At 42.2% G+C, this 24,178-nt stretch overlaps 1 protein-coding gene across 4 annotated transcripts in view; it reads left to right on the top strand.

The window, feature by feature from the left end:
• SH3PXD2A (SH3 and PX domains 2A) overlaps positions 1 to 23,402 on the top strand; it is a 265,696-nt gene extending 242,294 nt beyond the window's left edge. For all 4 annotated transcript variants that reach the window (XM_030487968.1, XM_030487967.1, XM_030487966.1 and 1 more), the window contains 5 exons: positions 575 to 692; positions 6,194 to 6,528; positions 7,386 to 7,435; positions 9,519 to 9,638; positions 9,770 to 23,402. In XM_030487968.1, coding sequence (XP_030343828.1) covers positions 575 to 692; positions 6,194 to 6,528; positions 7,386 to 7,435; positions 9,519 to 9,638; positions 9,770 to 11,665 — 2,519 coding nt within the window. In that variant the 3' untranslated portion in view covers positions 11,666 to 23,402. The remainder of the gene's footprint in view (positions 1 to 574; positions 693 to 6,193; positions 6,529 to 7,385; positions 7,436 to 9,518; positions 9,639 to 9,769) is intronic.
• Positions 23,403 to 24,178: the final 776 nt, after the last annotated feature.

Genomic DNA, 24,178 nt, shown 5'->3' with positions numbered 1-24,178 from the left:
TCTTTTAATACTGTTTCAAGCTCGTTGCTGTAGACCTGTGCTGTTTGGGAAATGCCAGGAGAGCAGTGTGATGGGCCAGCCCCTCTGAGTTGGGGAGGATCGGTCCCTCTTGGGATGGTGGGCTAGGGTTTCAGTAACACAATGCTTTCTGCAGCCATGTGCGTGTTCAAAGAGCCAGCTGGCTGGAGCTCCCGCAGTGACGCTTGGCTGATTTGGCAGGCGGGTTGATTCTGTCAAGTTACAGTATGGGAGTTAAGTCCAGCTTCAAATCCTCTCCCTTACCCGCTCGAGGAACTTCGAGAGGCGGGTGCGGGAAGAAGGGGGAGAGCTCTCAGGGGACTTTGTGTCATTATTGGCATGGAAGCACTTTGTGATTATCAGCAGCAGGGTAGTGGCGAGGGGCTGATTATCTATCATGTCGTCAGCATAAATAATCAGTGGGCCCCTGAGCAGGGCTCCGCCTTTTGTAACGGCTCCACGTAATCACTGCATAACAGTTTAAAAGCAAGCAGAGCAGAAAAACAGCTGGAGCAATTCTGACCCTAACTGATGTTGCCTTTTCTCCCCTCACTAGAAGAGAAATATGTCACTATCCAGCCGTACGCCAGCCAGGGGAAGGATGAGATTGGGTTCGAGAAAGGGGTCACCGTGGAGGTCATCCAAAAGAACCTGGAAGGATGGTGGTACATAAGGTAAAGAAGCCATGCAGCCAGGCTGCTGCAGAACCTGTGACAATGAGCTTTTCTGGTCCTTCACTTAGTGTTTAAATAATTCTGTAGCTAGGCAAGGAAGCCCAAATTGTTCATAATGCCTTTTGAAGAAACATAAAGAAAAGGCTATGATGATACAATGGTGGTTAAAGTAACACTACAGTGTCTGCAAAAGCTGTGGACCGTTCCAGTGAGGAAATTCCTGAACGTGTAGATTATTTTCTTTCCTTCAAGTTAAAAGCCTGTATCTGAGTTAAGATCGGTGAGACCTATCAAAGCTTTCTGTTCTATGTAATTTTAATATGTTTCCAGTAGAAGAGTTATTCTATAACATGTTTAAATCTATTGATAGCAATGCTGAAAGGCTGATTGTGATCTCTTGAGCTGTTTGGGGGATATAATGCTATTTTCAGGGATAGAAGAGATCAGTTTGCTGGCTATAGCCCTTGTCCAAACTGATTGGTGGTCTCAAATAATTTGCCTGATTTCTGCCTGTCTACCTTAGATATTTCCAATGTACACAGATTGGATTCTGAGGGCAGGTGAAGTTATCATTGTTTACCAAACTTTGTTATGTGCTTGAAACAGCAGTCATAAGTGAATTGTGACTTAGGAATCCCCTTTTTTAAGTGCTTGTGGGGAGGATGTAGGTTAGCTATGTCTTGGTAATATAAGGTCAGGATGAGTACTTACTGAGAGCTTTGTCCATCTAGGCACACACGATACTTAGGGTTTAGTGTTTTTTCATGATCCTGCCCCTGGTTTTGTACCTGTATGTGAATCCAGCAGTGCTGTGAAAAATCCCATTTCTCTTTAAACAAGATGTGATACAACAGGTAGCTTAAAAGCAGAGATATATCTCTCAGGCAGTGCAAAACATTTCATCTAGTCATCTTTTTCCATTCAGCTTATAATTACAGTGATTATGTCTTCTCCTTTCCCTCCTCAAGCCAAAACTTGCTTTTGTTTTGAATTCTGCTTGATTTGTCAGCTATGAATGAGGACTGTGAAAATGCTGACTGAAGCAGTGTTGTTGTTTTTCTTGATGTCCCTTACTTAGAAAGCTGATATAGTTGAGTTATGGGGTTTTTTAATTTTTATTTTTAACTTCTATTTAATGCTCTCATAGAGGGAATAGGCTAATAAAGATAGCAGCGGAGCCAGGAAGGCACTCTAGATAAGAGGAACTCAAAAATGCCTGGGTTTGGTCAGGTCACATTTTTTTCTCTTTTAATCATTCACAGCAGTGGAATCCAAAGTTGCAGATAGAGGAATCAAGAGCACATAGGGGGTTTTTAGAGGAGGGAAACATTGCAAGACATCTTTAGCTTATTTTGCTATTCTTAAATGCAGCCTTATTACTACTGTAGATTCCCCTTTGCCATATTAACAGTTCTACAATAAGCAGAAATTCTTTTTTTTTTTTTTTCCTTTTCTTCCCCCCCCCCCCCTTTCCTCACATACTCCTTCAGGCCAACTCAAAACACACGTTTTTCTATATAGCAGAAGTGGATTCTGGTGGACAGTGACACTTGCTGTAGTACCTTAAGTAGCCACTTCATGGTGATCTGCTGGAAGGACAGTGGATGATCCAGCCACCCCATGGTAGTTGGGAGTGCAGCATGCCCTTGGCTTTTTTGCAAGAGACATTTTAAGTTGAGCAACCCCTCTTGTTGAAAGATGAGTTAGGTGCTCCCCATATGTGTGTGACAAGTGTGTTGGGTGTCAGCCATCATCCTCTCTGCCTATGGAGCTCTATGCCTCAGTCTTGCTGGAAGATTAAACTGCTTCTAGAAACAGTTGGGGTTTTTAACATAGAATCACAGAATGGTTAGGGTTAAAAGGACCTTAAGATCATCTAGTGGACACCACTTTTGGAAATGCTGATGTGTTGATCCATCCCTGCAAGATGGTCCCTTGCAGCCTGGGCAGCTGTTCTCCAACTTGCTGTTTATTAGACTTAAACTGCTCTCTATACTATTAGGTGCCACTCAGGAAAGGATTCCTCTTTTGCTGAAAGACATTTTTCTGAGCACCGAGTGCCTTAGAAGGAACAAATCTTTCTGCAGTGAGTGTAGGGGGAGAGGGAGCAGGAAGAGAGTGCAGTTGAATCCTGCTGCATTGTTGTTGGCTGGGTAACAGAGACTGAACACACACACATCAATGTGTAGAAATAAAAAACAAATCCCACAGCTTGCAAATGGAATCCACCTTAAAGACATTAGCTTGTTCCACCTTAAATATGTAATTTCCCCAAATTCCTGGCCATGTGCTGATCCTCATTTCCTGTCCTTTTTCTCTTTTCTTTTTTTTTTTTTTTTTTTTTTTCCCTCCCTGGTTTGCTTCCCTCTGGAGTAATTCTAGTGCTCTGGAGCTGGAAAGCAGATGTGACTCTCAGACTCACAGAGGCACTTCTGACTCTTTTTTTTAAACATTCCTATGGTTTGAATCCATTTTTTCCTTCATATAATTTAAATAGGGAAGGTTTTGGAATCACCGAGGAACAAAATCACTGCACCTAATTCTGCAGCCCTCACAGTTCAATGCTGCAGAAGCTAGAGGCAATATTTGTGTCTTTATTTTGCTCTGTGTGCATTATGATTTAAAAATAAGTAAATAAATTATTTGGACTCTGGAGAAGTGAAAGAAAGACTCTGACGTGGGATCCTTCTTACTGTTCTACTGAGCTCAGTGGATCTGCGCGCTTCCCAGAATGATCATAACTGGCATTAGCATCCATTATTTAGATCTTGCTTTGTATCAGTTACTGTCACCTGGAGGTAATCTCATGGTGCCTAAGTGGATTGGAGGCCAAGTAAGTAGCAATATGCTAAGTAAAACTTCTGTTATTTGCCTGCATCTTCATTTTGTGGTTTGTTGTGAGCCTCAGCCCATGTGAAGGAAGTGTAGTTGGGAGGTGTTAGTGCCACTAAAATGAGGAGGAATCTAGGATGGGGTTTGAAGTGTCCCCAGTAGGTTGTGAACATAAATGAAGGAAGGAAGTTTGGGATTCATCTCTTAAATGAGAAGATTGTTACTGGTTCAGGACTTCTCTGAAGCTGATTAGCAAGTTGCCCTTGTTCTTCGTTCACCTATAAAATACGGAGATCAAGTAGTCTTCTAAAGTGGTATGTGCAAAGGGCTTTGATATTACCAAATTTGAGAACTATTTGACTTAGGTAAGTATCTTTTATTTGTGATGTTGCACAAATAAACTGGCAGTTGCTGGCAATAAAATTCAGGTTGAATTTACTAACTCAGGAAAAAATAACCAGCAACAGCTTCACTACTGAGGGTATGTTGCCCAAAGTTATTAACTGTCCAGATATTGCTGCTACTATTCAGTGGAAGAAACTATGTGAGATCAGAGGTGTTTGAAGCAGCAGGGTTATATGGGCTGATACAAATACATAGTTGGCAGGAGAACTAACGAGCTAGTACAGAACCTGCCTGTGGCTGCCTTTCTGATCTTAAACATGTTAAATCTCCCACAAACTAAGATGGATGTAAACTGTTTTTTCTTGCTGATTTTGCACAATCAAGCTCTGTTGAAAGTAACCTTTGGAGCTGGAGTCCGCAGTGCGTTGGCCAATGTGGCTTTCTCACAGACTAAAATCTTTACATCTCCAGATCATATGAAGTTATAAATGTCCTTTAAAGAGAACTTCTCTGACTTTTGCTTCCCAGGCAGCAGAAAGCATTGGTCAGTAGCTCTGCAAAAGGGCCTTCTACTGCAAAAGTATTGAAAGCCAAAAGTCTTTAGGGCTGGAAAATGGCACTCAGATATGCCTTGTCACAACAGGGGATATGGTGCATATTCAGGCCTTTTTCATCTTGACATCGTATCAATGGCTGGATGCTGTGTATCTGTTCAAAGTCAAATCAAATTGTTTTTGCTGCTACCTGTTAGTCTCCATATGGCAAACAAAGCTCAGTTGTTGGGATGCTTTTCTTTGATACCAGAATCTTTGGAAAAACTTGTCACTACACTCTGACCAGGAGAGATCCCATATCTTTGCTTTCATGTGTGATAGAAGGCAGGTATGTAGGGAGAAGCAGCATCCCTAGTATCCTGGCTGATCTAGATGGGAGGGGAGGAAAGGGCAAGATTTTGGGCAGAAAGGCCCCTGTGGTTATTGCTAGTACAGCAATTGTATTTGCTTTTGTACAGGATGAGTAATGAAGAAGTCTCAGGAAGCAAACCTACACTACATTTTCCTGTTCTCCTCATAAAGCCCCTGTACCACTCTTGAACGTCTGACTATGGTGAATGTGCTGAGTGTGCCCTGGTGCAGAAATCTCACCACAGCCCCAGAATCCAAGTGTTGGCATGACAAAGTTGCTCATTTGCCAGGCAATGATTTGCTGATATTCCACCTCACCTGCCTCCCAGCTCCTTCCTTTGCTGTCTAATGAGTCTCCATTTTAATTAAAGAGCCTTAGAGTCCTACTGTTTTAACTTTTGTATTTCCTGCAGATTTCCTGAGCACCAGGATTTTAATGGTGCCTGCTTTCCCACTTACAGTAAAGCTCCTGCCTTGGGTATTTTGAGCGATTAAAGAGAGAAAGTTTTCAGTGACTCACTCTATAGCAAGTTAGTGTTTCGTTAGGGAAAGCAGAGTTCATCCACGTGGTCCTCCCTGGAGTCTGATTGTAATCTGAAATCCCTGCTGAGGTGTTAGGAATGGCAGGAGTTAGAAAAACCATCTTCCCAAAAGCCCAGGTGTGGAAAAATGACTTCAGTTTGAAGTGTAGCATGAGCAGCTCAGGCTGGCGCTCCGGGAACTTGTACTGGATTCAGGTGTCTGTTCAGATTTCCCAGTTTATTTCTTCAAATAACCCCTAACTTGTTGAGAAGAATGTATCTCCATCAAAGCCTTTTTTTTTCTTAGTCGAATTGTTTCTTGACTTTACAGTGCTAGAGAAAGCTGCAGTAGTCTTAGTCACATATTCTCCATAAGAGAAGCTGATCACACAGGACTGGGAGTTATGAGAGGAGCATCAGTGTTTGTTATAATTGCAAGGGGGGAGGCTCGAACAAGGGCCTTAAACTGCAGACACAGGGTCTCTATACTGGGCTCCATACACCCTTATTTTAACTCTTTTCCATTTTGAGTTGCCACTAAAAGTATTAAAATGTTTTACTTGATAGTTTCCTTTTTTGTATATGGGATTATACTGAGTTTGCCTAGTGCTGTTTAAGTGTAGCTTAAAACAAACTGGTGAAGCCCTTTACCTTGTGAATAACTATTTCTTATCCAGAGAGACTCCTTCCTTAGGATGATTCGTGGCTTTTAACAGCAGTCCACAGTTCATTGCTACCTCAGCTGAGATGCCTAATCAATAGGTAATAGAGACCACAAAAGCTCATCCAAGAACCGCAAATTTTGATTTATCATTTATCACTCTTGCTTTAGCTATGATACCTTAAGTGTGTGAGCAGGCTATGTTTGATGTGATCATGTTTCCTTTTGACTCTGCAGGTATCTAGGCAAAGAGGGCTGGGCCCCAGCTTCGTATCTGAAGAAGGCTAAAGATGATCTTCCATCTAGGAAAAAGAACTTAACTGGGCCAGTGGAAATCATAGGAAACATCATGGAGATCAGTAACCTGCTGAACAAGAAATCATCCACTGACAAGGAAACTCAAGCAGAAAATGAGACTGCAGAAACTCATATCACCAAGAAGGAAATCAGCTTGCCCATCCTGTGCAATGACTCTAATGGCAATACCATGATGACCCCAGACAAGCAGATTTCCAAACTGGCCCAGGGATCCCCAGCCATAGCAAGGATAGCACCTCAGAGAGCTCAAATAAGTAAGGCAGTAGTCTGGGTTTCCACTGGCTTGCGGTGAATTTTGTTTCCTACCTTTCAGGGCATGCATTGCCTAGCAGCTAAAGTCCCATGTGTACTGGCCTTGTAGCTGAGTCCACATGAGCAGATCTTTGCATTGTCTGTAGATCTGCAGGAACAACAGGACACGGTCAATCACTAGTAGTGATAAAATTTAATTTCACTTTATACAAGGGCTGGCTGGTTCTTCTTTATCTTAGCCAGTATGTGTTTGCTTTCTTCTTTTTCCCAGAGAAGATTTCTTTCCTTTTGAAAACTCTAAAATGTGACCCCCACCCTCAGTAAAGTAATGTGATGGTGCGTTAGAGTCAAGGAGGCCACCTATGTCTTCTCTTGCATTTGTTCTGCTGTTTTCCTGAGGGCAAGTTGCTATAATGTTTTTACTAGTTTGTCTGCAAAATGCAGATGCTAACACTAGTCTGTGCAAGGAATGGCAAGATGCTATGATAGAGGACAGTGTGAGTGTTATTAATTTAGTGGATTATTTTTACTGCTGGGGGGAAAACTGGGTATTAGGCCAATTCTATACTGGCCAATCTCCAATGGAGCTGGTCAGTTCCAGCAGAAAATACAATCCACTACTTTCTGGCAGTGATTTCCTCTTAAATTTGCTGGCTTAGCTGAGATGAATAGCTAAGCTACCTTGGTATTTCTAATATACCCTCATAGTTTCCTATCTTTTTTCATACAGATGCCTTAAATATTGCAAATACTGACTCCTAATATTCTCAAACTATGTAACAGCAAAGAGCTGCTGAAAAATGTGTTTAGCAGTACTTACAAAGTTAAATAAATTGTCCCTTTTCCCTTTCCTGCTTAGGTTCTCCAAATTTAAGAACAAGGCCGCCACCACGAAGAGAATCCAGTCTGGTTTGTATTGATTTATGATATATGTTAGCAGTAGGGTAGGTGTGTGGGTGTCTTATGAGACTTTCTGCAGCTGTACAAGGTGGGGGGGATATCTGAGAAATCCTTTGCTTTCATGCCTGTTAATTTTATTGTTTGTGTATTGAGCAGACCTCTGGACATTCTAATGTTAATTGGGAACTGCAGGGATAACATCTTAAAGTTACTATGTTGTGTATGAGTGTTAAAGCCTGTCTGGCTGACTCAGCAGGTTTGAAGTTCCTCTGTGTGTCTTTAGCCCAGACTGAATCTTTTGACCTTCTCTTCTCTTCTGCTCTCCTTCCATTGCTACTATCTTTGAGATGGCTAAGCTTCACTCTTGTATATGTTTAAAGTGACTTGAGATGTTACGGACAGATGTGTACTGTGGGAATGAGACCTCCAATGATTGTTTACCCTCAAAGCTGGAAGTTTGGACCCGTTTGAGATTAGGACTGTGATCTTCAGATAGGAAGTACTAAGTAGTCTATTAGCGCAAAGTCATGCTAATAACTTGTTTACAACTAGATAATACATAGTGTTTAATCTTCTCAGTACACTATTAGCAGTATGTGATTTACAATTTTTTTTGTGTTATCTGAGATGCCTCTTAACTAGATGAATAGCATATTGGCATTTTCTTCCTATTTCTTTTTGCATTATTTTCAATTAGACTCTGTTTTGGCAAGACTATTATGCTTAATCCCATGCTAAAAATAACAATGATAATATATGTGAAACCCTGAACATGTCTGCTGGTTTCAATTATCTTCATTTAATCCAAACCATCTTATTATCGGAAGGCATTTTATTATGCTGCACTTCTGCTGTGTTTCAGCATTTATAATGCAGAAACATCCAATTATAACATTGTTAGACACGGTTCCTAAGGTGCAGTGAGGCATTCTCTCTGAAATGCCACATGCTGTGTTTCATCACATTCATGTGATGGAACATGGGTTGTTAGTTACAACAAGGATACTTCAGAAATAGAGCACCGTGAGAATAAAGTACAGTATGCAATTTGCCTTTCTCCCATTGATGCCTTAGGATCATTTTGTGTCCTTGGCTGTCCTGTGTGTGTCTGTGGCAGGCCTGACCTGTGTTCAAGAGATCCTGATATACTGCAATTCTAGTGTTAGAACCATAAGCAGTGAAGCGTAGAAGCTATGAAGTTTCACCATCATCTGGTGATTCTGTACATGAGCACTGTGCTAATCTGAAAAGCTTTCAGTGCTGAAATTCTTGAAAGGACTTTTACCCCATTTATCACCTTAAAAATAATTGTAACAAAATCTGAAATGTGACAGCTTAATATAAGAAGAGCTTTTAGAAGAGTCTGGTATGCTGCCAGAGTGGCTGTAAATAGCCTTTATGCAATTTAAATGCAGGTTATGTTGGGATTGAGTAGAGGTTCTGGGTCTCTGTTACGGGGAGGAACTGGAATCTTGATCCTATAGTAAAGTTCTTCCTCTCTCCTACCACTTTAGCTGAGCAAAGCTCTTCATGGGGTCTGCGATATTATTCTTATTTCTTGCTACAGCAGAATCCCATTAGCTCATATCACTGACTATTTTGGATGGTTTAAAAATCCAGCAGCAGATTAAGAGCAATAATTCATTAGGATTACATTTTAAGGCAGTGTATTTGGTAACTGGCAGAATCTATTATGGGCCAGTTGCAATGTGATTTTCTGCAGTTGTGGCAAGCGATTCAAAACTGAGTCTCTCTAGACAAAATCTCAGAGTACATGGGCTGTTGTTACTGTGGCTGGAACAGCAGCTCACACTTTATGGCCCATCAGTAAAATGTTTTACTGTTTTGGTAAAGATTATCACGGTTTTAATAGCTGGTGAAGGCGGCATGAACAGTGCACAATTTGAAAGGCTTCTCTCTTGTGGCCCATCTCAATACATCAGCTTCTGCTCTGGAGAACTGGGAAGTTATCATTAGGAAGTAGCACAGGAAGAAGGAAGAGTTTTAGTGAATGAAGGCAAATATTCTTTCATATTGCTGTTCAGCCACTGTTTCTTTGGTTTAATTGAACAAAACTTCCTATTTTCCATAGGGTTTTCAGTTGCCTAAACCACCAGAGCCACCCTCTGTGGAAGTGGAATACTACACCATTGCAGAGTTCCAGTCATGTATCTCTGATGGCATAAGCTTTCGTGGAGGACAAAAAGCAGAGGTGAGCCTTAACAGTGCAGCCGGAAAAACTGTAATATTTGGCGATTGCAGGGAATGGGATTGAACAGGGAGGAGTGGAAAGTATTTGGTTGAGACTTTTGTCAAAGTAACATGTTCCTTGTCATGTCCTAGGTTATAGAAAAGAATTCTGGTGGCTGGTGGTACGTGCAGATTGGAGAGAAGGAGGGATGGGCTCCAGCATCTTACATTGACAAAAGGAAGAAGCCAAATTTAAACAGAAGAACCAGTACTTTAACCCGCCCAAAAGTTCCTCCCCCAGCACCTCCCAGTAAACCAAAAGACTCTGAAGAAGGAACAACTCCTGGAACAGTTTCTTCAGGAGATACCCAGGACTCTCCCCACAAGCTGAAATATGAAGAACCTGAGTATGATGTGCCTGCCTTTGGCTTTGACTCAGAGTGTGAAGTGAGTGAAAGTCATCGTGAAGAGGGCACTCTTGAAAAACGACTGTTTCAGCCCCTCAAGCCCTCTCCTGTGTCATCACTTCAGAAAGCAAAGTTCAAAGTAGGAGAGTCTTCAGAAGAAGTTGCTCACGAAGAAGAGACCATCTATGAGAATGAGGGATTTAGACGTTATGTGGAAGATGCTTCGTCCAATAAGGAATCTAGTGGAGACTCTGATTCTCAGAAAAGTTCCTCTCTCTCCTTGATCCAAAGGAATTCTCCATCTTCCAGCTCTCCTAAATCATCACTTGTGAAGCTCAAGATGGACAAAAACATCCAGCCTGATCTTGGAAAATGCCATTATTCCAGGAGTGAAGAGACAAAACCAAGGTCAGCTTCAGATGTTGGTTTACGTAGTGTACCAAGGACAGGCATGAAGAAGGAGCCTGGGCAGAGTCCTTCCATTAGAGCAAAGCCAATTGTTAGGCCCAAACCCTTCCTGAACAAGGCAGACTCTCAGAGCCAAGAAAAGATGGATATCAGCACTTTAAGGCGACAGCTGAGGCCAACTGGGCAACTCAGAGGTGGACTTAAAGGTTCTAGAAGTGAAGAGTCTGAGAGCCCCCCCCATACAGCTTCTGAGAACCAAGAGGATCCTGTTAGGAGGAGCTCGGCTGATATCATTACAGCTCCTTCCCGTGGCATTTTCTGCTCTAGCCATCCAGCCAAAACTGAGCAAGAAAATGACTCCAGATGTTTCTATGTGACCACTGACTCATACCAAAAGGTACAGGATTCTGAAATTTGCTTCCCAGCAGGAGTAGAAGTGGAAGTGCTGGAAAAGCAAGCCAGTGGATGGTGGTACCTGAAATATGGAGACATGGAAGGCTGGGCTCCTTCCCATTATTTGGCTCTCCCTGATAACCAGCGGGAAACCACATCAGCAGAGACTGATGCCTCATTTGCCAGGAACAGGAAAAACGAAAACAAGTCAAACAGTTTAGAGAAGATAGAGAAGAGGGTTCAGGCTTTGAACACCATCAACCAGAGCAAGCGTTCAACACCACCCATCCCAAGCAAACCTCCTGGTGGTTTTTCAAAGCCATCAGGGCCAGTCAAAATGAGGAATGGTGTGAGGCAACTTGCCGTCCGGCCGCAGTCAGTGTTTGTGTCTCCACCACCAAAGGATAACAACCTGTCATGCTCCTTGCGCAGAAATGAATCTTTAACAGCTACGGATCATCTTAGGAGTGTCCGTCGGAATTCCTCCTTTAGCAATGCATGGTCACAGCCTGGTGATGCAAAGGGAAAACAGCCTGAGCGGTCAGGTACAGAGAGCTCAGAGACCACCTCCAACCTCTCTACCCAGAGGAATGGGATTCCTGTGTCCACAGTCAGGCCAAAGCCCATTGAGAAATCCCAGTTCATCCACAACAATCTCAAGGACATCTATGTTTCCATTGCAGACTATGAAGGGGATGAGGAGACTGCAGGGTTTCAAGAAGGTGTCTGCATGGAGGTCCTCGAAAGGAACCCAAATGGCTGGTGGTACTGCCAGATCATGAATGGTGTGAAGCCATTCAAAGGCTGGGTGCCCTCAAATTACTTGGAGAAAAAGAACTAATATTGCAATATCTTTAACCTCCCTAATTTATACTGTTCCTGCTGTGTACATGTGGAAAACAAAAAAAACAATTGCTACACAAAAAGACGTTTCCCTGTGCTCCAGTTTGTACAAAGGGACAAAGAAGTCTATGCTGAGGACAAACCTGCTGTGTTCTGGAGAGGTTTGTGGGATTAATATGTTGTAAACAGCTATGAGGAAGATGCAGCATAGTCAAATGCCTTTTTGTGAAGTTGTTAATAATCTTGTATGTGTAACAGGGTATGATATCCCATCTTTCCCATTATTGATAGGAAACCAAATGTGTGCCTTTTGTGAGAGAGAAATACACATGCATCTACTTGGGGAGTTTTGTGCCAAACTCTGTTTTACAATCTTGGCTCCCTTTCTCCTCATTCTTGTCCATACATGGGTTACCCAAGAGTTCTGGATGCATTTCCACAACTTACAGTGAGAAGCAAATGGAAGTTTCTGAAACACAGAGGGACTCTAATCCTTTGGAGATGTTCACTTCTTCTTTTTTTACTGTTCTCAACAGTTGGTTGGTCCAGAGTTGGAGCCTTTTCGCCTTGAAGAGATTTGGTCTCTTGACTTCAGCTGTGTTTTGTTGTTACTGCTAAGTCACCGGAAAAGGCAATCAGGTGGTGTTGGTTGGGGGCATTTTGTTTCCTTTTGTTCTGTCTCGTTCTTTGAGTTGGGATTTCAGGTGTTCTAGGGCAGCGATGCCTACTGGTGCTTGTAAAAACAAACCTACAAACCCCGTGCTTAAGCATGTTGATTACTTTGTAGACTCCATATTTAGTTCTGCGCCTGACTCCTGCCAGGTGATCCTGGTTGATTCTCTTCTCAGAGTTGGGTTTCTCAAAACTTGTCATAATATGAAAATGTACAAAAGTCCCTTAAGACACTAAAGACAAAGCTGTCGAATGTGTTACTTCTCGTTTTTGTGATCTGGTCTGAATTCAAGCGTGCCGACTGCTGGCAGGGCCCACCAAGGTATTAGTTAGAAATAACCATAACCTTCTGCAACATCAGTGTTTACAATGCGGGGTGGGGGAAAAAAGCCATCAAACTCAGTCTGCACATCCTTAATTTGTATATTTTTTGGGAATTGTTTTTTCTGTGTTTTGTTTTTGTCTTTTCTGTGCATTCTGGGTTTACTTTTTTTTTGGTCTTGTTTTACCAAGAGAGACTTAACACTGAAGGAGGAGCCAAATTTGTGTTTCTGTTCCCGCTTGAATCCAAAATGTACATTTGTACTGGAAAGTGTACCTGGGCTTCTCAGGCTCAGAGGTTTACTATCAAAGGAATTAGGTCTACAATGCATCTAACCAGGAAGCTGCCTCTTCTGATTCCATTTCTGATTGCCTTTATTAACTCATACTTTGAAACGTGGCACGTGGTAGGGATAGCATGGTGGGAAATGGAAGAGGCATCCATTGGAAAAGGCTTTGAACATATTTTATTTATGAGGTAGCCAAGTCTTTTGGCTACATCCCTACTGTACTTGAGGAAGACATGGTTTGGTTTTTTGGGGGGGGAGGTGTTAAATGGCTTTGTAAATCACTCAAGATCAGTATCTAATTCCTTTAACTAGTAGGCAGCATTGTAAATCTGTTTTTAGGAGGAGGGGCAGACCATTTCACTACTGGTTTACACAAAATTATACATGCCATTTTTTCCAACAGAATTTCAAACCGATTTGGCTTGGAAGGTAAAGGTTATAAAGACTTAAAAATAGCTGGGATCAAGGGGCTGAGTAAAATAGCACAAGAATATCATGTGTTACTGGGGATGTTTCTCTGCCAAAAAAATATTACACAATTTATACGTTGTTCTTGTCTTTATTGTTGGGTTTTTTTGTGGTTTGGGGTTTTTATTAATTTCCCTGGTAACATTGAGAGAGTTGCCTACAGCTAATGTGACTGGTGTCCTTTAGGTAGCTGAAACAATATCCAGGTGCCACTACTGGCTATGAACAGTGCTGTGGTTCGAGCAGCTCTTTGCATCCAAGTGGGGAGGGAGGCTGTTCGATTGGGATCCCTTTAAATTTTAGTGGCAGGAGAAGGAGGTGTATCTGCACAACAGCTCCTTATCACAGTGTGCAGGGTCCTCTTCGTATCTTAATGTCTTGCCGTATGACATATGTATATATCCAGTTAGCTACATCTTACTGGATGTGTATCTGAGGCATTATGGCCCTGTCTCCCATACTTCTCCCCATTTTTAATTGTACTAATATGGTAGCAGCCATAAAAGACTGCTGGAGCTGTTGTGAGATTATAATAGAAGTATTATATTCTTCTGCTGGACAGTATTAAATAGAGCAATACATAGAGTTATCTGCTAGATTGCAGTACTAATAGTAGTGACTTAGTGACTCGTATTAATGTTGTTGTGATTTATTTTAACAATAATGATGAGGAAGTGGTTCATTATTTTGAATTAATGCACTTTAACAATAAAAGAAACCAAAATGGAAGCCAATGCAGAGAACTAAGTGCATTATTTAAAGGTGCAGTATATAATTATCATTTTCTTGAAGCACATATTTATTAAGAATTAACTTATTATTTAAAATATTCTAAAGTTTTGTTTAAAGACATTCCCTCTAGGTCATCTCTTTGGGGGGATGTAAAAGCACAGCTCCCAGATCTTCTGCATTGAGCCACTGAATTCTCTGATTATGGTGCGGTGTGATGTGAGCCCCTACCTAGGGAAAGGAAAGCAGCACACAGATGGGAGACCCCTGACTACTGTAAATATTCTCACCTGCATCCACCAAAGCTGAGCCGAGAGCACATCCCAACTGCAGGAGCCCTGGCAGGGTTTGGGGTGGCAGAGCTGTTTCGGGCAGATGGTTGTGGTGCTGTGTGCCTTGCGCCTTGCATGAGGCTGGTCCCTGGTGGATGTGGGCTCACTGCAAGGCTCAGGTTAGTGTGAGGGCTGTGAAATGCAGGCCAGCTCTGTGACAGATGTCAGTCTGTTCCACAGTTCTTCTTCCACCTTGCTGGCTTGCTCCTCCAGCTCTGGATTTTGCAGGGATTTGATTTGCTGAGCTCCATCAGTGCAGGGGATGACACAGGGTGAGAGTGCCTGTAGTGCTGCCAGGGTTTTCTCAAGCAGCAGCCCAGTGTCCTATGGCTCAATTGTGCCTTTTTCACATCTAAAGGCTTCGTGGCGCCCTGAGGAGAGGCCAGGACTTGTAGGTGGGTTGCAAAGCCACACTTGTGGCCTCCCTCTGCCTCGGATGGGGCATAAACAACCTACTTAATGCTAGAAATGAATGTGGGCCACCACCTAGCACACTGGGCTTCTAGCCTGGTAGGAAAGCTTCAGTTTGGGCTTCCCTTTTGGGGTGGCTGTTTTGACTGCTTTTGTTTAAAAGGTCACTTTTAAAGCAATACCCCCAATGCAGTTTTTTCCCCTCCCATTTACCATTGTCACAGCATCTCTCACCAATCTCTTTTTTTTTGTTTTTTGATTCTTGCAACTGACAAATACCAGCAAAAGAATTATTTTTTCCGTCAGCGAGCAGCTAGTTTTAGTCAGCTCCACTGATGCCTGAAATAGCAAGCCCTTTCCACTGTTAGCTGTGAGACGGAGTGAAAGGCCTTAAGCTAAATCAGAGAAGCTGACTGCAGGGCAGGAAAACCTGGCAGGGTGCCTCAGAGGACAGTGTAGTGCTAGAAGTGGTTTAGTTCTTTTCTAAAATGTTAATGTCTCCTTAAGCTTTTTTTACTAAATTTGTCAGAACTGACACTGGATCAAGAGCAATATTTAAATGTAACCTACACCTCAGTGAACACTCAATGCAGAAATCAACAGTACTGTTTAAATTTCTCTCTTTTTTTTTTTTTTTTTTTTTTGGTTTATTCTTGAACCAGATTGTTAAGAGGAAGAGCTCTGCAGGGCTTGGGCAAAGCCATTTGCAGCTGAAGGGGGCCCTCCTCCGGGGGGAGAGGCGGCTGCTGTCACTGCGTTGCTCTCACCCGCTGTCCGTGCTTTCCAAAATGTCTTGAATTTGGACCAGCAGAAAATCTGAACTCTAATGCCAGAGAACAAAATTTAAGAATGTGAAAATTGTGTCTTGCTGTATACTGCAACTTTAATGATAATGAGCACTTCTGAGTTCGTTATTGAGGTTTATATAATGCCTGAAAAGTTTAATTGCTGGTTTCCCTTGTCTCCCCTTTCAGAACACGAGTAATAAGTTTTTGTCAGCAGCCCTTCCCTGTGGGAGGCAACTCCTGTTAATTGTTTTAGCTCTCATGCTTTACAATGGGTGGGTGTAGTCGTATGTACCTGTCCTTTGCAAGCCACGCTTCTCAAGATAAAAGATATGATGGGCGCGTGTCAGATACCTAACTGATGTGTCGACAGGAAGCTTTTAAATCAATGTGTATAATGATAGCAAATACACCATAATGGATTGAAATTGGCTCACGTTTAGACTCTTAGAAATGGAATTTCACATCTGCATGGGTATGGCTAAAAAGTGGATTTTGCCCTTGTGGATACACAACCCAAAGACTCCTTCTGTTACGATGCTATAAAGTTTGACGAAGGCATTATATAATTGTTTTCATCACTTTCAGATCTTAATGAATCGTACTTTATTGTAATATATATTCATTGCTTTACTCAGTTAAAAAGAAAGTTACTGCTTTTATCTTATATGAAAAACAAGGGAATTTGATAAAGCATTCATTATTTTCATATTACTAGTATTAACAGAATAGAACTAGTACTATTTAATTTTAGATCTTCATAGCTAGCTTGTTAATAACTCATATTTTCCTGTGTTGTATCCTACTATTTTTTCTATTTTTTTCCCAAATACTCTGCATTCTTGAGAAAAAACAAATCCAATGAGTGGATAAGTGCAATATTCATAGAATAAACAGGCCCCTCATCCAGGACTTGGAGTGGAACGTGCAGTGTGAAATGTTTGCAATTCTCTATTCATGCACTCTTAAGGGAAGGGGAAATGCAGGGGAGGGGATGGCTGGATGAGAATCTGACCCTTGGGTAGGTAGGGACTGACAGATAGCTGGGGTGGTTTGGAGCGGGAATGACTGCTTTCCAGGAAAAAGCATCACCTGTTAATGAAAATACAAGGATTATGCAGCATGCTGCCAGGATTATGTGTAGAATGTGCATTAACATCCTTATCAATACAGGACTTCTGAGCTATGCTTGAAACACTCTGTATGCCATCCATGCATGATACTGTCTTCTGGTATGTCTCTGCTGGTTATGTCCTCTGTTATGCTTCGGAATCGATAGTGACTTCAGAAGGGAAAATAATTCTGCTGGTGCGGTCCCAAGTTTTGATACTGTATTCTTACTAGTATTTATTGCAAGAGCTATGGGAGTATTTTTACAGGTCTTTCTTTTCCGTCCCTATTGTTAACCTAAGACAAAAAGTCCCTGTTTTATCTGGGTTAGTTCTCACCTGCAGAATTTCACAGCTGATTTGGGTATTGATTTCATACTTTGCTTGCAAAGGCTGATCACTCAGGTCCAAAATAAAGTTGGGCAGAAACTTTGTTCTTCAAAAGAGGTTTTGTCTTAAATTCTATTTGAATGGAAAGAGAACTTCCATTTGTAAAAAATAATGTGACTTTCCAGGTAGCAGCAAAATCTACTACCTTTGAAAAACTGGACTGTTTTCATAAGATATGGGAAAAATGTGAAAGCCAGAGCATTCGATTTTCTGAGCTCTGGGAAGTACATCTCCCATGGCTCGTGTCCCTGGAGAGGGGATGTACCTCAGCTTTCTGCTTAATTTTTGTCCTGCTGTTCTTACGTTTGTCAAAAAGCATTAATATTACCAGAGACCTTTGCATTCAAAGAGGAAAACTGAATTCTGCAGCTGTACTGAAATAGTATCAATTATATGGCTTTTTAAAACCTCTAATACTTTACAAATGAATTTGATTTTGAGGAGCTAACTCCAATTCTTTCACATGCTCTTGTCTAACCTGGCAAGAAGTCCATGAGCATCAGTAGGGTTACACTGACAGAAGACCCGCAGTGGAGCAAAGCGCCTTGCGGGCACTCAGCATGGAATGTTCTCAGCAAAAGCAAGCACCGTGAATTCAGTTTCTACACCTCCAAAGGGTGCACAGGACTGCTAAGCCTCGGTGCTGCCATGCCATGATTCACTTCCCTGCAGGTCTTGCAGCTTTCTGAAACCAACTGGAGCTTTGCTGCTATTTGCTGGTGGCTTCCTATCACCGGCAGCTCCTTGTCTGGCAAGTTTAGATGCTATTTAGCCACATTGCAAAGTGGTGCGTATAAATGCAGTGTTTGATAGATGCCAACAGTACCAGTAGGATGGTCTGAGAGCAAATGTTTGTGTAAGTTATTTTATTTTCATTTGCTTGTAGTTGCTTGGTAGAAGCAGGGACCACCAATGCAGCAATGCATGGGGAATGTGTCTGCACACTTGAACTGTTTGATGGCCTCTGCTAGCTCTGCCCAGTGCTTGCATTTCTCCTACTCTCTGTGCTGCTCAGTAGTCATGTCTCGTGCATGTGTCTGTAACTTTCAAATAAAGTACTGTATGTAGGGCTGGATCCAGAAGACTCCACAGTCAGTTGACTTTGGATTGGGATGTAGGTTGCTGTTGCTGCTTTTCCTCCTCCATCTTAGACCCACCTTGGAGCAAAGCACAGATGTTTGTAAAAAGTCACCCATAACTCTACTTTGGGGTGTCAGTTTTGTGGGGTGTGCATGCATTGCCAAGGGTGGAATGAGGGGATCTTTTCTTGGGTGCCCCCACATCAGGGCTAGGGCTCCGCAGTGATTCCTGGAGTGAAAGCTGTGCTGCACTGCTTGCGGGCCTGACTGGCGTAGGCAGAACAAGTTAGTTTCTCCCATTTTATAATGTCAGGGCTGGGCTGGTCCCATTAACAATGTTCTTCATTTGTTCTCGCATCAAGGTAGCGTTGATTCTAGTTGGAGAGTGCAATTTTTTTGTTTTGTGTTTGTTTTTAATAAATAAATTTGGTTTAAAGCTTCACACTGGCGTTTTTACAGACCTGTTCTTGTCAGCATAAGCCACTACTGTCCTGAGTTGAGACTCCTGTTTGTTACTGAATCAAAATAATTATGGGAATTATGTTGATAATTTGGAAATAAATGAGAGGTAACTATATTGGCAGGGGAGAGATAGATAACATATGAGGAAAAATATGTTTCTAATAAGGCCATAAATTATTGGGTCTGACACTGCAGGTGCTTTCTCTGTATAGATGGGTTTAATATGTCACTGCTCTGTGTTAGGATTTTTCATTAGTGAGAAAAGTTGAAGTTTTTCACTCCATGATATACTATGACAATCTGTATCCTGAAGCCAATGATCCACCAAAGGAAGATGAACATGGGTTACATGTTTGTTGTAGCTGAGGCAGTTCGTGTGCCTGGGAGTTTGCATACACTGAGGTTTGGCTGATGGAGGGGGCAGGGGTGGCTGTTCCAGGTCTGCCTGCGTTGGCCCTCTGTGAAACAACCCTGTGCTAGTGGCACTTCTGGTTTAGTGGTCTTCCCCTGATGCTCAGGGTTATTTGGTTACGATGGTGCCTGTGAATCTTGGTCCCTGCTTGGTGGAGGAGAAAAACAGGGGAGGGAGAATCACTTGGCACTGCAGGAGGTTTTTTAAAATACAACATTTAAAATTAAAATAAATATTCAGGCTTCTCCAGATATTCCTCTTCAAAGCTGTGTTAGTGATGCTGTATTTGATGTCTGAAATTTAAGCAACGTGGCAGCTTTCTCTGCACAAACAGTACTTTTGTGGTTTAAGAGCTTGTTCTTGAACTGCTTCTGGGTCACCAGGGAAGTAGTAATAAATAAACAAAATCCCATCATCACCCTTGGGGTTTAGGTTAGGGGGATGTCAAATTCTGTTCTGACTCTGCATCCCCTTGAGCATCCAGATTCAGTTTGTTTCTGTCCCCTAGGAGCAGGGCAGAACAGTGCAGTCATTGGAACTTAGCCTGTAACAATTAGTAAACTGGAAAAAAAGGAAAAGGAATTAAAAAGAAACCTTTTAAAAAAATGAAATATTTCGGTGAATAGCTGACTTAACTATTTCCTGTCTTGGATTTGGGGGACAGGGGAGTTATAATTGTTTCCAGTCTCTAGGAGGAATTTTTCTGCAGCCTGCTGAATAGGCTTGCTGAAAAGAGTTGCTCATTACTCATGATGAGTTCAAACCTGGAGTATTGCAAAAGCAAAGTGTGTGTAGCATTACAATGACTTTTTTGTACTGAGGGTCCAAACTGAGTATTGTGGGGTCAATAGTGTACAGGGTAAGGGCATTTCTGCTGTCTGGCTAACCACATTATATCAGTGCTGTTCCTTTATTGCAGATTTAATTGCAGACAGCAGTGCTCGTTACTCTGTCTGCAGTGTTTGGGGAGAATCAAGCAGATGAGCCTGCTCAGTTAAGTCCCAATATCGGATTTCATGTTAGGAGAAGTCTTGCCAGCAGTTTGATTGATTGCTGCTTAGGCTAAAGTTCAGATGCAGATAACTCAAGGTGGGTGTTGAAAGCAGCTCAGCTGGATCTTTACATCTGTAGCTATTTTCAGAGCTGTTAATTAGCCCAGATTGTCTCTGGAACTGGTGGTTAGTCAGATACAGAGAGCCTAAACCTGCTGTTGAATGAAGGCTGAAATCTGTTCAAGCAGTAGTGCTCCCCTCCGTTAACGGAGCAATTGCATGTGTCTGGACTGGAAACTCGTACAGGTTTTGCTGTTCCAAATTTGTAATTGATAAATAAATGATCTAGGCCTGGTCTAACTGAGGTTTGGCAGTGGGTTTCCTAGGTGGTTGATGTTCTTAATGTGACCTTAAATATTAGATGCTGTTGTCATTTCTGTGTTGGTGTAGCAGTCCATTTTCTAGTGGTTAGGTGGTGGGCATGTACCTGGTGGGAGCTTGAGAGAGTATGTCGGTGACCAGAGATAGAGAAATGTGTGGCTGGTTTTAGTGTGTGTGGTCAAGTTGGTGACATTTTTTTGTCTTCTTTTTGTTTGGTTGGTTTATTTTTAACATGGGAACCATTCTGTCTGTTCTGTTTGGGGAAAAGTCTAGAAGTTGGTGGGGTTTCTGTGGCGTGTATATGAGAAGGAGTAACTGAGAGCTTTCCTTTTTGTTCTTTTTTTTTCTTTTTAAGAAAGTTTATGGGTGGGAGTCCATTCGGTTTGGTTTGGGTTGCGAGTTAAGCCAAGAGAGGAAGAAAATGAGTCTGGGAAAACCCTTTTCTTGTGGTAACAGCTTTGGACCATGTTTTGTTGTGGCCTCTGATCCCACTCCGCTGAAGGTAGTGGAGCAAATTGTTCATCATGCAGATGTTACAGCTTTTGGCAAAGTATTGATTCTTCCAGAGCTTCCAGGTATTTTGAAATTCAGGGCATTAGTCCTTAATATACCTATAGCAAATGTAAGCTAGAAACAGAAATAGTAACTGCAGCCTCATGCATTGTCCAATGTTTGTTTAATGAACTTGATATGGTGACCAGTTGGATAAAACTGTTTGTACAGTGAACAACTCCTGCAAGGATCCAGATGTGCTTGAGTCTCTGAGATGCTTTCCTAGAAAAGGAAATCACATGCATGATGGAAAATTTTGCCTTTCAGAGTCATCACAGTAAAACTGAAACCCAGAAAAATTACTTCTTTTTGCACTTAACAGTATCTTTTGCTATTGATGGTAAGAGTTACTGTTAATGAGGGGTCAGATGCTTCAGTCTGAACTGGCACAAAACAGGAAACCTGTTTATGACCAGTCCCTGAGTCTGCATGCGAACATGATGAATTTGATGCAGAGTAGAGTACTAGTTAACAAAGATGAGTAACTTCTCTGTGGGCCAACACTAAAGATCATTGGGGAGAACAGAGCTCTTCTTTTTGCTAAGTGACCCTGTAGAAATGTCCCTCAGGCTTTAGCACAGATCAGCTGGGGACCTGTGATGATTTAGCTGATATGTATGGTACTGTGAGCCTGATTCTGTGACTGGGACAATAGAAGTGCATCTCTGTCCCAATGACAGTTAATGAAATTATCATAGCACATTGTTTTCGTTTGCTCTGGATATGACAGTGCTGAGGGGAAACAGTTGCATGAAGCATTATCTTCCTCCTAATCCAGACTTACAGACTTTACGTGGCTTTAGTGTCCAGTCCAGAACTGGTTTCAGAGCTGTCCTCATGGTTATGTTGCAGGCCAAGTGCAGTAAATAGGAGGTGGAATATCACCAGATCAACCTGTGTCTGCTCATGTCATCGGTGTGGGTGGCTGGTTCAGGGGTTTGCTGCCCCGTGTGGGACAGGAGCTGCACACAGGGGCTGCCCTCTTCACGATTACTACCGAATGGCTACACGCCATGCCCAAGTGCTTGCTTTTAATCATGTCTCTGCCTGTAAAGGTTAAAACTCAGCATGGGTGTCTCAACACAAAATGAGAAACTCATATTGTCTTGGGCAACTGTGCATGTGAACATGCAGAGCAAAAATTGTGCCTAAAAGTAGATCTCTGCATTTCTTTTCAGGCATTTATTAGAGCTGGTGTTATCTCAGAATTGAACAGCATTTAATAACAGTTAATTAAGACTGCTCAAAACTTCTGGAGGAAAAGATAAATTGAGTTCTGGTTGCTTTTAGAGGAGGGAGTTGCAATAAATGTAAAATATTGCAAGGTGCTTTATGAATTTCATTTTTCTCCCAGGATTGTCACAGATTCTTGTGACCATCCTGGCCCACATTGGTGCTGTGGCACAGCAACTTGGTAGTGATACCTCTCTGCATCTGTGATGGACATGTGCTTATGGGAAAAGATAAGCCTAAAAAGGGCCTGGAGTAAAACTATGCTCGATAAAAGAGCTTCTGATTTGCATGTTCTAGATATGCGGAAATAACTTGGTTTCAGGCAACTTCAGCTCCTTCCAGGCATCTGCTATCACACACCCTGCAGATGCTGCAGTCAGCTGGGTTTTGGAGGGTGGCAAATGCTAGTGGAAGGGAGAATTCAGGATGCACACTGTCACTGCCCTTACTGTTCTTCAGCCATGCCCGAAATCTGCTGGGCCAAAGCAGGATCAGACCCTTGGCACAGTGTTTGCCGTGTCCCACAGGGCCAAGCTCAGCTTGACAAGTGCTTTGAGTGATGTTGGCTGGCGCTGTGCACTGCTGCACAGTGATGATCCTTTCCTCTCCACAGGACCTGGGGAGGTTGTGAGGGACTGCCAGGGTTTGAGGGCTGTTTCCTCAGAGTTATTACAAGTTCTTGCAATGTGAACCTCTAATGTTTTCAAAGACTCAGGCAGAAAGGACTTGCTAAACAGACTGTACCTGTCATCTCCCAGTTCATTGATTGCTTGGACCAAAGGTGGTGCTAAATCTGATCTTTATCTGTAATATTTATATTTTGTTGGACTTCTTTTTTTTTTTAAAGTGTTTGATAAAACAGATGCAGTGTCCTTCTTACATGAGAAATCTAGTGCCCGGCTTGAGATACATCAAAACTCAATGGACCTTCAGGGTCCACAATTGTTGCTTGTTAACATTTGAGCAGGCTTGCAGTGTTTTGGGGGGAGGTGGGAAAAGGGTACTCTATCTTCAAATGCTTGCAGACTGTAAGAATTGTGATTTTTGTTTGTTTGTTGGTATTTTGTTTACATTGCCTCTTATGCCCTAAGGAAAAATAAATTTTTGACCTTTTTAATTGTTATCCAGTTGGTTTATTTTGGGGTGGGTGTTTTTTCAGTTTTGCAGTACTGTTATAATTCCATTTGTGTTTGTCAAACCACTGAATTTAGCCTTCCCAGAATAACTTACAACTTACGTTTACATGCAATTGCAAATTTCAGCTTAGGATTAAATAGATAAAGGAGTTCTTCTTGTCCCCTGGCCCTGAGTTGTTATTTTATGCTGTAGTTTTGTCTCTTTTCTAATCCACAAAGTTTTATGGACCGCTCACCTCTGCCCTCAAACATGAAGACCTTTTATCTGTTTTGAGCAAGGTCTTAAGGTTTACAGCACTTTGACAGGGCGTTTTTTGGAGAGGGATGTGGCATCAGACCCAAAATAAGCATCCTCTTAGATTAGTGGCCCTTTGGTTCTGTGATAAAAGGGTTGCTCTGCAAGTTAGGATGAGTCTTTAACACCCTTGTGTGCAGGCTGCAGAGCAGGCGGTGCTTGAACATGGGATAGTAAGGTCAGATCCTGGTGAGCTTACTGGATCCCTGCTCCTTATTAGGGAATGTCATGGGGGAGTGGGTTGTAATAGGGGATGTAATAGCAGAGAAGAAACAATGTTGTTTTCTAGCACTTCAGTTCCCAGCTCAGCTGTGGGAACTCTCTATGAAGTGTTGATGCTATGGAGAAATGAGTCTCACCCAGGCCCTGAGATGAGCTAGTTCTCATTGGAGGTACAGTGTTTGCCATCAGCACCCATGAGATGTTCCTCCATGCTGGCACGTAGGAATGCACAGGGTGGGT

This window comes from Strigops habroptila, chromosome 5 (genome assembly GCF_004027225.2).
Source record: "Strigops habroptila isolate Jane chromosome 5, bStrHab1.2.pri, whole genome shotgun sequence".
Classification (NCBI taxonomy): domain Eukaryota; kingdom Metazoa; phylum Chordata; class Aves; order Psittaciformes; family Psittacidae; genus Strigops; species Strigops habroptila.
The sequence above is the reverse complement of the archived record's forward strand: the minus strand, read 5'-3'. Positions and strand labels throughout refer to the sequence as shown.